The sequence below is a fragment of the Equus quagga genome, chromosome 5 (genome assembly GCF_021613505.1).
Source record: "Equus quagga isolate Etosha38 chromosome 5, UCLA_HA_Equagga_1.0, whole genome shotgun sequence".
NCBI classification, from domain to species: Eukaryota; Metazoa; Chordata; class Mammalia; order Perissodactyla; family Equidae; genus Equus; species Equus quagga.
The window spans coordinates 63,467,185-63,481,720 of record NC_060271.1 but is presented as its reverse complement, the minus strand read 5'-3'; the positions used below and the strand labels follow the sequence as shown (position 1 = coordinate 63,481,720).

The following is a 14,536-nucleotide window of genomic DNA, read 5'->3' as shown; positions in this document are numbered from 1 at the left end:
TCCCTGAATTCTTTTCTTACAGAAGGTCCATGGACACCTCATGGGAACAGGAATGGGATAGGAAACACTAGTCCACGCTCATCAAAAGACTGTCCCGTTCACAGAGAGGAATTCTCTAGCTAGAATGGATGTCAGCCCAGTCCACGCATCAAGTCCACGGTGCCATAAATGCCCACAAAGTTGAAGGGCCTGTGTTCAGACAATACAAAAATGAGCAAGACATGGCTCCAACTTCAAAGAGAACAGATTGTACTTGCTCTGAAACTTTGGATTTGAGCTTTCATTTGGAAGGCAGGGGATATCAAGAAAAATAGAACCAAATAAAGTCGGTATCTTCACCAAGGTACAGCAAATGTCTATTCAGTAAATATTAGGAATTTCTTAGTCTGAAAGTGATGTAACGGTTGTGGGATAACAAAGCTCCAAACTGAAAACGAACCCAAAGACCACTTCCAAGAAAGTTCTAAAATTGCATACACAAAAATCACCCTTATTAGAGTAATAAGTAGGAATATCTTTCAAAAATATCCAATTCCGTTGCCTTGCATAAAGAAGGTGTAGCTTTAGTGACAGTTTTCTAAAAATGGAAATGAAAGGACAATTTTGAGAGATGAAGTTGTGTCTAACTCTCGCCCTTCCGAAATGAAAGGAGTTCAAGAAGCCGAGGGGATGGGTGCAGAGATTGTTCCAAACCCCACTTTGGGCATGGGTTTTAGGCTCCTTCCAGAGTCGGCTCTTCTTCAGTATTTTTATTAGGCTCCAGCTGTGGTTCACGAGCTTGAAGCTTAGCTGCAGCAGAGAATGTTACCCAAAGTAAAGTGAGCCACTAAGTCTTTTGTTGTCACAAGACCATCGTGATGCACAAAGCATAGCATGAGTACAATGCAAGTGACCTTCTCACTGGGATGACCCAGCATCTCCAAGGAGGTACCGCGTGGAAAGGTCACGGCCCTGACTGTGGTGGTATTGTTCTCACCGCAGAGGGGACCGTTCTGAACAAAGGGCAACAAGTACGCACAGCACAGCTGAGTGTCAACGGCATTTATTGCTTTAGGCTCTCCAGCAGCGTCATTCCTAAGGCGTCATTCATCACGCTTGCTCTTCAGCACAAAGACCTCAGCTCAGGAGGTCCACTCCAAAGAGGGAGCTTTCACCCATGCCAGAAGGAGAAGGAGAAAGGACGACCTGCAGCTCTTTAAACAAACTGGCTTGTTTTTAGACCGCTCGAGTGTCTGCTGGAAACACAATGACTGGACCTTCAGGAGCTATACTAAGAATGCAGCATTGTGAAAAAGAGATTTTCTCTAGGAGAGGCGCTTGATTCCCCTGACTCAACCAGTGTGGAAATGCAGACCACAATCAACAGGCACCTTGCACAAATGCTTTGGGACAAAAGACCAGGAAATGACAGGCTGCTTCTCTCCTAGCTGCAACTATTTAGCAGGGTTTTTACTGGTACTACCAACAAACTCTTATCATTTACTATGAGGCAGAACAAATTGTGGACTTCTAAGTCCTCTTCTTTTTCCTCCCCTTCCATCACCTTCTGTTTCCAACAGTCTGCTTCCTGATAGGTAAACTGAGGCAGGAAAACAAAAAGAATAAATCCCAACTGGCCTTTTGGAAAACAGAACTTTTGGTAAAAGCTGGATGACGTGAGGTTGAAAATGACGGAAACAAAGCTTGGACGTCATCAGTGGTTGCAGCTGTTCACCCGGCCCTCTCTCCTGCCAAGAAGCTGTATTCCTCTTGCGTGCTGCCCCATACAGATTCCGTGAGGACGCTAATATCTGATCTATCACCAGGGTTAGATTGATAAGGAATGTGGCAACACAAAAGAAGCATGCTATCCATGATGGCGATCAAGAGACAGTTCTGATGAAATCAGTGCATCTGCCCTTCCAAGAACGCTCTGTGGCACAAAGCGGTCAGCATCACGTCAACCCTCTTCCTTTTGCAAGGGGGTGGGGGCCTGTCCGGGAGCTGCCTATGCAACCACACTCAGGCATCATCACTCAGCTGCGCCCCCTACCTCTGTCTTGGGCCAAGTGTTCCCACCACAGCAGTGATCTTTAGACCTCATAGCAGTCAAAATCAGATGGCCCCCTGGGCTTGACTGGACTTGTGCCTGATAAAGTCATTCCCCCTGGAAGGGCACTGGCTGGTACTTAGCGAGGTGATGGGCATCTCACACAAGACCCCCTTTGCTTTTTAGTTACTACTGTGAAATGAAACCAGCAATTACACTACAGAGTCCTCACTGAACTACCGAGGATCTTGTCTGTCTTAGATTAGAAGGCAGGGCTGATCTGACACTGTGACATTGACATACCCCCCAGTTCTAAGAACAGACTAGTATTCAAGAAACACTCGTTGACAACTGTGATGGCTAACTTTATGTATCAACTAGGCTGGGACACGGTACCTAGCTATGTGGTCAAATACTAGCCTAGATGTTGCTATGAAAGGATTTTTTAGATGAGAGTAACATTTAAATCAATAGACTTTGAGTAAAGCAGGTTACTGTCCATAATGTGGGTGGGCCTCATCCAATCAGTTGAAGGCCTTAAGAGAAAAAAGACTGAGGTCTCCCCAAGAGAGAGGGAATTCTGCCAGGAAGGCTACAATATCACCTCTTTCCGGGATCTCCAGCCTGTTGGTCTACCCTGCAGATGAATCCTGTGAGCCAATTCCATCTATTCCTTCCTTCCTCCCTCCCTCCCTCCCTCCCTCCCTCCCTCCCTCCCTCCCTCCTTCCTTCCTTCCTTCCTTCCTTCCTCTTTCTCTCTCTCTCTCTCTCTCTTTCTTTCTTTCTTTCTTTCTTTCTTTCTCTTTCTCTCTCTCTCTCTCTCTCTCTCTCTCTCTCTTTCTTTCTTTCTTTCTCTCTCTCTCTCTCTCTCTCTCTCTCTCTCTCTCTCTCTCTCTTTCTTTCTTTCTATCTATCTATCTATCTATCTATCTATCTATCTATCTATCTCCCACTCTCTCGACACACAAACACACACACACTCTCTGTGGCTCTGTTTTTCTGGAGAATGCTGGCTAACACAGCAATGCTGTAAGCGGCATGGTGGGTAACGAATCTTTGGACTATGGAGCAGCAGTCCTGTCCCCCATCATCTAGCACTACAACCTTGATTTTCCTGGGAGCCTGGTTACCCCTTGCCATTCTCTATGAGCCTGGGGTCTTCCCTGACAATCTTCAGAAAAGCATCCTCTGGAATTTCCAAGAGGCCATGAATGGCCAGACTGCTGAGCCCTGTAGCTCCTCGACCTTCCGCTACGGTTACCTGGATAGTTCACAGTGTCTTCCTACAAGAGTCCAAGTTCCCTGAGGCAAGAATTAGGTGATAACAGAGATGAATTCTATGCATATTTACTGAATAGATAGATGAATGGATGAATGAGTGAGTGAGGAAAGCCCCAAAGATTCCTGGGAATTCTGTAACTATTCAGTCACCTTTAATTTTTACTACACTCTTCGTATCCCACTGAAAGGTGCCTTGTCTAACTCAATCATCTCTGGTCTCCTCGTCACAAAGTGAAAACTTCTAGAACAGTATTAAACCAGTAAATCCAAGGAGACAAGAGCACTCTCAATTTCAGAGCTCAGACTTACAGAAGTCACTGCATTCTGCCACACGTGAGAAATCCGGAAGCCCAGCAGTTCCCCATCTTGCCGCTTAATCGGAGGCTGGATCCACCGGATGTCCACCTTATCACTAGACTCATTCAGAGACACGGTGACGTTCAAAGGCGCCACTGACGGGGCTGCAAAAGAGAAGGAGACAAGGATGAAGAACCGCAAAGAAAAGTACACAGAGATTCACTCCCTTCTTGGTTTGGAATGTTCTAGGGAGAGCTCTCAAACCAGACTGAGATTAACAGCAGATTGTCACTCTCTTTTCAATTAAGGATCATTGAGATCTGATATTAGTTTTAAAAAGTAAGCCCTTTCCAAACTAAAATAACAAAGAAGAGGCAGGCAGGCAAGGAGGTGGGCGGCACCCACGGACTCTTCCCGGGAAGCAGAGCAGACGCAACTGGAACAGAGCTCTCCCGGAGAGAGCTGGGGGAAGAGGGCCAACCAGATGGAGTGGAGATTAGCGCTGTGTCAGTGAGACGGGCCAGGCATGGGGCGCCGCTGAGGAAGCCACCATTTGAAAGCCCAGAGGCAGGTTACTGACAGTCCGAACAGAGCTCATCAGTCAATAAATTGTTTTAAACGTGTATATGTAAGACATCTCATTATTGAAGATCAGAGGGTCAAATGCGAACTACTGGGCTGGATGCCAAAACGTAGACTTCAGCGCGGGTTTTCACTCTCTGCTTTATAGTAAATTCTGCTCAAGTCACATACCCATTTTATGTCAACATGTCTGCTGTCTCTCCCAAAGATGAAATGATAATAAAAGGTAAAGCGTTTTGGGAAAAAAGTATGTATGTATGTATGTATGTATGTATGTGTACAAAATAATTTGGGAAACAGGTCAAGGTATTAATACTACATTCTTTTTCAGGAGGAAAGTAACTTGACTATATTTATTAAAATTGAAAATAATATGCTCTTTGACCGAGTATTTTATTTCCAGGAATTTAATTCAGAAAAAGTCTTCTGTAGGTGTTTTATCCATTGAAACATAATAGTGACCCCAAAAAATCAATGTTATGCTGAATCAATAATTATGAAATAATAATTTTGATACATTGTCCAATGGAATACTTGCTACCCAGCCACTGAAAAGAATTAGGTAGATCATGTGTACTGATATGAAAGAATATCTAACGGAGGGAAAAACTAAATTGCAAAAAAGTACGTATTGATGATCTATTGTAGAAACAAAAAAAAAATAAGGTATATAGAAAGAATAAAAACAGTTGGAATAATATACTAAAACATTGCCTATAGTTGTATTCAGGGGAGATTAAATTATATTTTCCTGATATGTCTGAAAGGAAAACTAAAGGGTACTATAACCCTCTTCATCTCTGTGATTCCAGGAGCAGTGACAATGAATTTCAGCTCAGGAAACGTCATCCAGCTAAAGCTGTGCCTATGAAGAAATCACATACTTCCAAAGTGTTGTAGAATTCATGGATAAACATGGCTGACTCAACATGTCTTTATGTCTGCTCCCTCCTAAAGCCCCTCTATGATGACAGTAAGGTATTTAAAACAGCATAAACTCATAAGGTAAAGAGGAGTCAACAGTGGAAGAAAAATTTCAACATACATTTGAAAGCTGAAAAAGAGATGAAGAAGGTGTAATTAGCCCAACAAGCTGATTCTCCCCAAAGGACCATAAGAAGGCTCAGAAGTCGTGGGCCCAGGTACTGAAACTGGAAGATGGAAAGTCTGATCAGGAGGTAGTTAGTCCCTGAGATGCCTCTATCCTATTCCCCCACATCTGGCAGGTAATCCCTCATATTCCCACAGGAGATAGGATGCTTTACTCTCTGAACTGAAAAACCTCTGGACTCGAGCACCAGCCCTATGGAGGTGCAGTGAGGGACCAGACTGACAACTGTGGAAATAAGTGAAAGTGTGCACACCGAATGAGGAGGACTCCGTCTCACCCCTCCCTCCTCACCCAGCTCCTAGAACATCACCAAACACGTTTACATTCCTGAGGCAGGGGACAGGAGACTTCTTTTCTAAAGAAAGTGAGTGATCCAAGAGGAAAGAAAATCAATATTGACACCTGGGGGCATCCAAACCAACAGGTAGGTCACCACCCAATCACCTGACAGTGAAGTCTACAAGCCCCGCCCACGCTCACAGAGCTTCTAATCAAATTGCTGGTTCTTCACTCTTCAGTAGGAACGCACAGTGGAAGATTAGCAGGTCAGGGAAGCCTCCTTCATGGATATCAGGGACCAAAACAACACACAGGACAGAGGGCTCAGAGCAGACAAAGCCAATGCCGGGAACTACAGAAAACTAAAAACAAAACTGATAATTAATGATACCCAAAGATAAGAAAAGTTTCTCATAATTGAGAACCCAAAAAGATTGTCAGTGAAAAAGAAAACTTGAAATTAGCAATATGATAAGAAAAATGAAACATTTAATAGAAGAATTAGAAGATGAATCAAGCAAATCTCCAAAAAAGTAGGAAAAAATTAAAGAAGCCAGTTTGAGAAAAGAAAATTGAGGAAGCAATTGAAGAGGTCCAACAACTGTCTAATACAATTTCTGTAAAGAAAAACAGAAGGAGACCATTTTCAAAGAAAAAACTGTGTAAGAAAAAGTCTCAAAACCAACGCAGTTGAATTTCTAGATTGAAAGGGCCATTGAATGCCCATGATGATGACTGACACAAATGCCAGATCACACATCATCACAGCACCACGATTAAAGAGAAAAGATATTTTAAAAAATAAAACTTAACAGTGCACCTAGAAAATTCAAGTGTCACAATTCTTCACAGCAACCCATGAGGCTAAAAAACAATGGAGAAATATTTTTAAAATTTTGAGGGGAAATCATTTCCAACCTAAAATTCTATACTAAGAAAAATGATCAATCCAGTACGACATAAATACATGCAATTCCCATAGTTTTTATTTTTACACATACTCTCCCTGGAGTTAACTGAGAATGTGCCCCATGAAAATGAGGGAGTAAATCAAGAAAGACAAATGCCCAGGAGAGAGCAATGGAATCAGTAGGATGACTGGAGGAAGACAAGAAAAGAGCCACAGGAGAGAATTAAAGATAACAGTGCCTGGGCCTCACGCAGGGCCAGGAATAGTGCCTGTTCTCATCAATCAGACAAGAAAAATCTAACGATTCAAGGAGCACTGGGCAGAATATGCCTAATGGTCGGTCTTGTCTCAATAACGGGTAATAATTGACCCTGGATGAGCATTCCACTGGTCCTGCCTAACAGATCTTAACAGCGAGATCCAAAAGGATCAAATTTTTTCCAATAGCTTAACTGTGCCCCAAAGAAAGCTCAATACTTACAGGAATACAAAAATATCTAGCACCCAAGAAGGTTAAATTCATCATGTCGGGAATCCAATCAAAGATTATCAGGCATGCAAAGAAATTTGAAAGCATTATCCATGATAGGAATATAAATGAATCAATCAAAACTTCCCGAGAAATAATACTGATGTTAGAATTAGCAGACAAGGACATTAAAACAGTTATTTAACCTGTATCCCATGTGGTACAAAAGTCATATAGAGACATGAAAGGTACAAAAAAAAAAGAGACAAAAATTATAATGTGAGAGATGAAATATACACTGGATCGGATTAATGGCAGATTAGATACTGCATAAGAAAAGATCAGCAAATCTGAAGACATCGCAATAGAAACTATCCAAAATAAACCACAGGCAGAAAAGCAGAGGAAAAAATGAACAGAGCATCAGTGAGTTGTGGGACAACTTCAAGTGATCTAATATACGTGTAAGTGGAGTCCTCAAAGGAGAGGAGTGGTGGGGAAAGAAAATATATCTGAGGAAATCATGGCCCAAATTTTCCAAATTTGATGCAAACTACAAATACACAGATTCAAGAAGTTCAGTGAACCCCAAGCTCAAGGGATATAAAAAAATTATACCAAGGCACATCATGATTAAATTGCTCAAAATCAATAATAAAGGGAAAACCAGAGACAAATGACACATTCCATACAGAGGAACAAATTCAGAACTACCACAGATTTCTTACCAGAAACAATGCAACCAAGAAGACACTACAGAATTTTTAAAGAACTAAAAAAAAAATTGTGAACCTAGAATTCTATATCTAGCGAAAATATCTTACAAAAATGAAGGCAAAAGAAAAACACTACAAAGGTAAAATAAAGACTTTTTTTTTCAGACATACAGAAGCTGAATTCCTCACCAAAATCCACACTACAAGAAATGATAAAGAGTCCTTTAGGAAGAAGAAAAATGATACCACACGGACATATGGATCCACTCCAAAAAATGAATAACGTTAGAAATGGTAACTACATGGGTAAACATGTTTTTTTCTAATTATATGTCACTCTAAAAGATTATTGATTGTCTGAACAAAAATAATAACAATGTAGTGTGGGTTCAGAACATATGTAAAAGTAAAACAGATGACAACAATAGCACAAATATACAGAGGAGAAAAATGGAATTACGATTTTAAGGTTCCTATACTGTACATAAAGTGGTATAACATCCATTGAAGGTAAATGGTGATAAGTTACACATGTATACTGTAAACCCTAAAGAAACCACTAAAAGAACAGAATAAAAGAATTATGGCTAATAAGCCAACAAAGGAGATAAAACAGAATAAAAAATATTTAATTAATCCAAAAGGAGGAAGGAAAAGAAGAAAAGGGGAACAAATTACAGACAGAAAAAACAGAAAACCTGATAGATTTAAACCTACCCATATGAATGATCCTATTACATTTTAATGGATTAAATAACCAAATTTAGGGGCTGGCCCCGTGGCCGAGTGGTTAAGTTCACAGGCTCCACTGCAGGCGGCCCAGTGTTTCGTTGGTTGGAATCCTGGGCGCAGACATGGCACTGCTCATCAAACCACACTGAGACGGCGTCCCACGTGCCACAACTAGAAGGACCCACAACAAAGAATATACAACTATGTACTGGGGGGGCTTTGGGGAGAAAAAGAAAAAAAATAAAATCTTAAAAAAAATAAATAACCGAATTTAAAGGCAGGGATTATGCATGGATTAAAAAGCAAGACCCAAGTATATGCTGCCTATATGAAACACATATTGCATACAAAGATAAAAATATGTTGAAAATAATTATGAGCACAACCAGAAGGACCTACAAGTAGAATATGCAACTACGTACTGGGGGGCTTTGGGGAGAAGAAGAAGAGAAAAAAACAAGATTGGCAACAGATGTTACCTCAGGTGCCAATCTTTAAAAAAATAAACAAAATAAATAAATAAAAATAATAATTATGAATAAAAGATATAAGACATAATCACAAGAAAGGCTGTAGTAATATCAGACAAAGTAGATTTCACAGAAAATAGTATTACCAAGGATAAAGAAATACTTTCATAATGATAAAGTGGCCAATTCATTAGGAGAGCATAGTAATATTAAACATTTATGCACAAAATAACAGAGCTTCAAAATATTTGAAGCAAAACCTGCTAGAACTGCAAATAGAAATACATAAATTCACAATTATAACCACAGATTTCAATGCCCTTCTCTAAACAATTAACAGAAGAAGTAGGCAGAAAATCAATAATACAATTTGAAAAACACTATCAACTAACTCGACAAAGTTGACATTTATGGAACACTCTATCTAACAAGAGCAGAATACACACTGTCGTCAAGTGCACACAGAATATTTTGTCCAGAGAGACCATATTCTGGGCCATAAAATGAGTCTCAAAAAATTTAAAAGGATTCAAGTGATAGAAATTATGTTCTCTGGCCCCAGTAGAATGAAATTAGAAATCAATGATAACAAAGATCTCAGGAAAACCCCAAAATATTTGGAAACTAAGTTACACACCTAAATAACTAATGGGTCAAGGAAGAAATCAAAACAGAAATCAGAAGGTATTTTGAAGTGAATGAAAATGAAACAGCATATAAAAACTGTTCTTAAAAGTTTTCCTCTTGGGGGGGCCGGCTCCAAGGCCGAGTGGTTAAGTTCGTGCGTTCCGCTGTGGCGGCCCAGGGTTCGGATCCTGGGCACGGACATGGCACTGCTCATCAGGCCACGTTGAGGTGGCATCCCACATCCCACAACTAGAAGGACCTGCAACTAAGATATACAACTATGTACCGGGGTGGGGGGGGGGGGGGTGGTTGGAAAATCAAACAAAAAAAAAAAGATTGGCAAAAGGTGTTAGCCCAGGTGCCACTCCTTAAAAAAAAAAAAAGTTTTCCTCTCTCCTTTGAGAAAAGAAGATATTTTACACTTTTGGCACTAGTTTCATTTGTGCAAGGATCAGCCCTAACAATGTACATCCCAGACCTGCCCCACAGTCTGTATTAAGACTAGAGCTGATTATGTGAGGCTGGAGTTAAGGGCAAGAAAGAGGTGCTGAGTGACCTAGAGCTCTAAATTGAGAAGTGATGGAAACTATGCAATTCAAATTTAACAGAACTACAATATTCATAGAAAAGGAAAAAAGTCTCAGAAATCAAAAGCAGCACACAGGTGCCAGCCCCATGGCCTAGTGGTTAATGTCGGTGCGCTCCGCTTTGGCAGCCTGGATTCGGTTCCCTGGTGTGGACCTACACCACTTGTCATAGGCCATGCTCTGGCGGTATCCCAAATACAAAACAGAGGAAGACTGGCACACATGTTAGCTCAGGGAAAATCTTCCTCAGCAAAAAAAAAAAAACAAAAGCAGCACCCAGAAAATTCTTTGAAGTTTAAAGATATAAATAAAATAGGCTATGAACAAGATCACCTAGAGATAATAGTACCTACTTCATAGGGTTGCCATGAGGATCTAATGAAATAATGCAAGTAAAGCACTTAATATGGTCCCTGGCACATAGTAGGTGCTTGTGAATGTTAGCCACCTTCACATTCATTAGTTCTCTTGAGTTTGATACTATGAGTAATAACTTTTATATTATATTTTAATTAAAATAGCATATGCTATAAAGAGTGTGCTGCTATTAATACCTTCTTGTGTGAAAGAAAATATGCTTATATAGTATGTATAAGTTTTGCCACTCAACCTTTTTAAAGTTTAGAAGGAAATATCTTCCTTCCCATTTTCATTGGCCACCTCGATAAAATTCTCCTGCAGAGACAAAGACTGCTCAAGGCAAAATTTACTCTAAATCAGGCCGCTGGGGAGGACTTGTTTCATCCCACACCATCAGGGGCACTATGCACTCCGAACTCCGGGAATTACCTCCTTCGGTCGTGCTGGCCAGAATCCAAGGGCTCAGTGCTGACCAGCCAATTTCATTCATGCAGGACACACCAACGCTGTAATTAGCCAGAGCCTGCAGCTGCTCAATTTGATACAGATGTGGAGAAGCAGAGGTGTTAAAAATCATGACTGAGCCATTACTCAGCGGATCAACTTCCTTCACCTACATGAAAAGTAAGAACACAGATCAGGCATTAGTAAGGCCGAGGGAATGTCAGACGTGGGGCACTGGTGCATTCGGTGCACATGGCCCTTCCTCTCCTCTGAAGGGATGTACCTGCTTCCTTTCCTGCCACACACTAATTTTCCTCCCTGTGTTACTGTGTGTTACTCACGCTGCATGAGCAACAATTGAGGACCTGAGGAAAAATGCCTAAAACAAGTGTTCTCACTGTGCAGGGGACAGAGCAAATGATTATCAGTATAATATTAGAATTACTATAATTTGTCTTATAACACAAAATAAAGTAGCCCTTCTTCTCTCAGAATCACCTCAATTCTTGATTTCTTCTTTCAGCTGTTTCACAGAATAGGCAACAGAGACAAGAGACATCATATGTAGTGGCAAAGGCTAAAATATTTACTATACGGTTCTTCAAAGAAAACATTTCCCATCATACTTTAGAAGATGAAATACTTGATTAAAAAAAAAATCTGTATTTCTTCTTATTATGTAACCTGAGGAACTCTGCTCTTGCCTTGAGGCTAATTTGAGCATGTCCTTTATTTCTTAGCCAGGCTCCCACCCCAATATAAATTCAACTCCCAAACAATACACAGATAATGTAGATTTTATGACATTTTTTGGTGGAGAGATATAGGAAAAGGTCATTTGCACCTCACCCAACAAACTTTTCTTTAAAACATATCAGCTCTTTCCTCTGAATTCTTCTCTTCATCTTTCCCTGCATAAACTCCCCAGTCTCTCCACATCCCTCTCCAGATGCCCTCTATGCCCAGGCAAGAGAGGGGGAATTCCAGCAAAAATCTAGTCCTAACCCGAATTTCTACCTTTTTCCTTACGCATACCTCCTGTCTGGGAATGGGGATAAGGGAGCGTTTTTTTCCCACTATACATTTTTCAAATTTCTACAATATGTAGTACGTATAAATCAGAAAAGACAAAATAGTATTGGATTCCACAGAAGCAACCAAAAACAATTTGGGAAAAAAACCTTAAACCCACAAAATGTATTGCTGATAATAATGGGCTTGCAATTATGGGGTGTGGATAAGCAATGCTGTTATTTCAGGATATATGTGTTTGAAATTTAGGCCAAGGGGCCACGAATCAACATTTTGGAATTCCAAATCCCCTAGTGAACACCACGACGGTGGTGTTCGGGCTGAGTCCGTCCTCTGGCGCAGACTCTGCTGGTTGACAAGAAGGCAGCAGTTGGCCTGAGAAGCCAGCAGAGGAGAAATGAAGAGCTGTGTGCTTCTGTTGGTGGTGGTTCTTGGCAGAAATTACTTTTTGTTTCTTCACTTTAGAGCATGCACCTACTTCCTTCTGACCAACCACTGGAACTAAGGTCAAGGAAACCTCTGGCTCTCCACCCACCCCATTTCCCGAGCAAATGTGGAGCATTTCCAGGCACAGGGACACTCATTGAGAGCATGGTCCTGAAAAAAGCTGGGGTTTCTATAACAGTCCTTGTCAGTGGGTCCTAGGAGAAAAAAGGGCATGAAACGGCAAGAAGTACGTGAGAGAGTTAAAAATAGAAATGGAGTATGCAGCCTAAAAATGGGTGAAGAAAGAACTAACATCAGAACCAAAGGAAGTGAGAGGGTGTGTCCCACTAGTGCGTGGATCTGAATCTGATCCAAAGCATTCATTTGTGACCAAGTCAGAGTTTAAAATTGTAATGAATTGGGAACCTGCTACAAAATGATACTTGGCTCCTTCAAAAATGAGAATACACAGTTAATCATCAGAAAATAAAAGTATAACTTACAGAGCCAGTCCTAACTCTGCTAAGACTGCCTAAGGAAAAAAAGGACACCCAGTTATATTTGAATTTCAGATAAACAACTAATAATTATATGTATATGTATGTCACAAAATTACTCGTGTAATTTAACTGGGTGTCCTGTATTCTTAGTTGCTAAATCTGGTAACGCTAGCAGAGATGGAAAGGAGAGTGGGTGAAGGGAGGTTCAGCTGGCTGGTGGGGCAAAGCCAGAATAACCATGTCTGGCACCAAAGGATCCCAGGTGGGCAAGAGGTTCCCGAAATTTGGCAGTCACAGGCTGATTTTTCACTCATGCCATGGCCACCCAAAGCCAAGGCAAAGAGAGAGCAAGTAGGTAAAGCTTGTGTGTGATCATCTTCCACCTTCGGGGTGACCTGGTGTTTTCAGACCTTCCAACTACCCTGCTCCACCTCATATCTACCCTAGATCCACTCTCTCATGGCAGGGCAGTACTCTTCCTCAAAGTCGCCCTGAAGGTGACCATCCTCATGTTCCCTTGGACTTTTCATTCAGCTCAGCAGCAGTTTTAAAAAGGGCTGGTCCATGCTTCAGTTATGTCCATATATGGGGACAGCCATGTCCCTATTTAGGGACACAGGCCCTGGTTGTTCCTAACAACAGAGCGCTGAAATACAGGAAGCAAAAACTGATAGAATTGAAGGGAGAAACAGACAATTCAAAATTGTCTATTCAAAATTATTATTCAAAAATAATAGTTGGGGACCTCAATTCCCCACCTTCATTAATAGACCGAACCACTAGGCAGATTAACAAGAAAAACGAAGAAGTGAACAAGACTATAAACCAACTAGAACCTACCAGGCATATAGAACACTCTGCCCAATAACAGCCAAATATGCCTTCTCCTCAAATGCACGTGGAACATTCTCCAGGGTAGAATCTATACTAGGCCATAAAATAAACCCTAACAAATTTAAAAGGATGGAAATCACACTAACTACATCCTCCAAACACAGAGGAATAACACTAGAAATCAACAAGGAAAGAAAATTTCAGAAATTCACAACTATGTGAAAATTAAACAACACATTCCTAAATAACCAATAGGAAAAAGAAGAAATAAAGGAAATGACAAAAAAACTTGAGACGAATGGGGGAAAAAACCCAAATACCAAAACTTACTGGATGCAACTAATGCAGTGCTTACAGGAAAATGTACAGTATAAATGCTTATATTAAAAAAGAAGAAATTCAAAATCAATAACTTAACCTTTCACCTTAAGAAACTAAAAAACAAAAGAGCAAACTAAGCTAAACCAAATAGAAGAAAGGAACTAAAGATTAGGGCAGAAATGAATGAAATAGAGAATACGAAAACAATAGAAAAAATTCACAAAACCAAAAATTGGTTCTTCAAAAAGAAATCTATAAAATTGACAAATCTTCAGCTAGACTGATCAGGTAGGAGGTAAGACTCAAATTACTAAAACCCAGAATGAAAGAGGGGTCATTACTACTAATCTCAAAGAAGAAAAAGATTTTAATGGAATATTATGAATGATTGTATATCAACAAATTAGATAACCTTGAGGAAATGGACAAATTCCTAGAAACACACACACTACCAAAACTGACCCAAGAAGAAATAGAAAATCTGAATAGATCTATACTGAGTAAAAATATTGAGCTACCATTCAGAAAC

The 14,536-nt window shown here is 40.5% G+C and overlaps 1 protein-coding gene across 2 annotated transcripts in view; it reads right to left on the bottom strand.

The window, feature by feature from the left end:
- MERTK (MER proto-oncogene, tyrosine kinase) overlaps positions 1-14,536 on the bottom strand; it is a 102,167-nt gene that overhangs the window by 30,263 nt on the left and 57,368 nt on the right. For both annotated transcript variants that reach the window (XM_046662468.1, XM_046662469.1), the window contains 2 exons: positions 10,880-11,063; positions 3,620-3,771 (listed from right to left, as the gene is read on the bottom strand). In XM_046662468.1, coding sequence (XP_046518424.1) covers positions 3,620-3,771; positions 10,880-11,063 — 336 coding nt within the window. The remainder of the gene's footprint in view (positions 1-3,619; positions 3,772-10,879; positions 11,064-14,536) is intronic.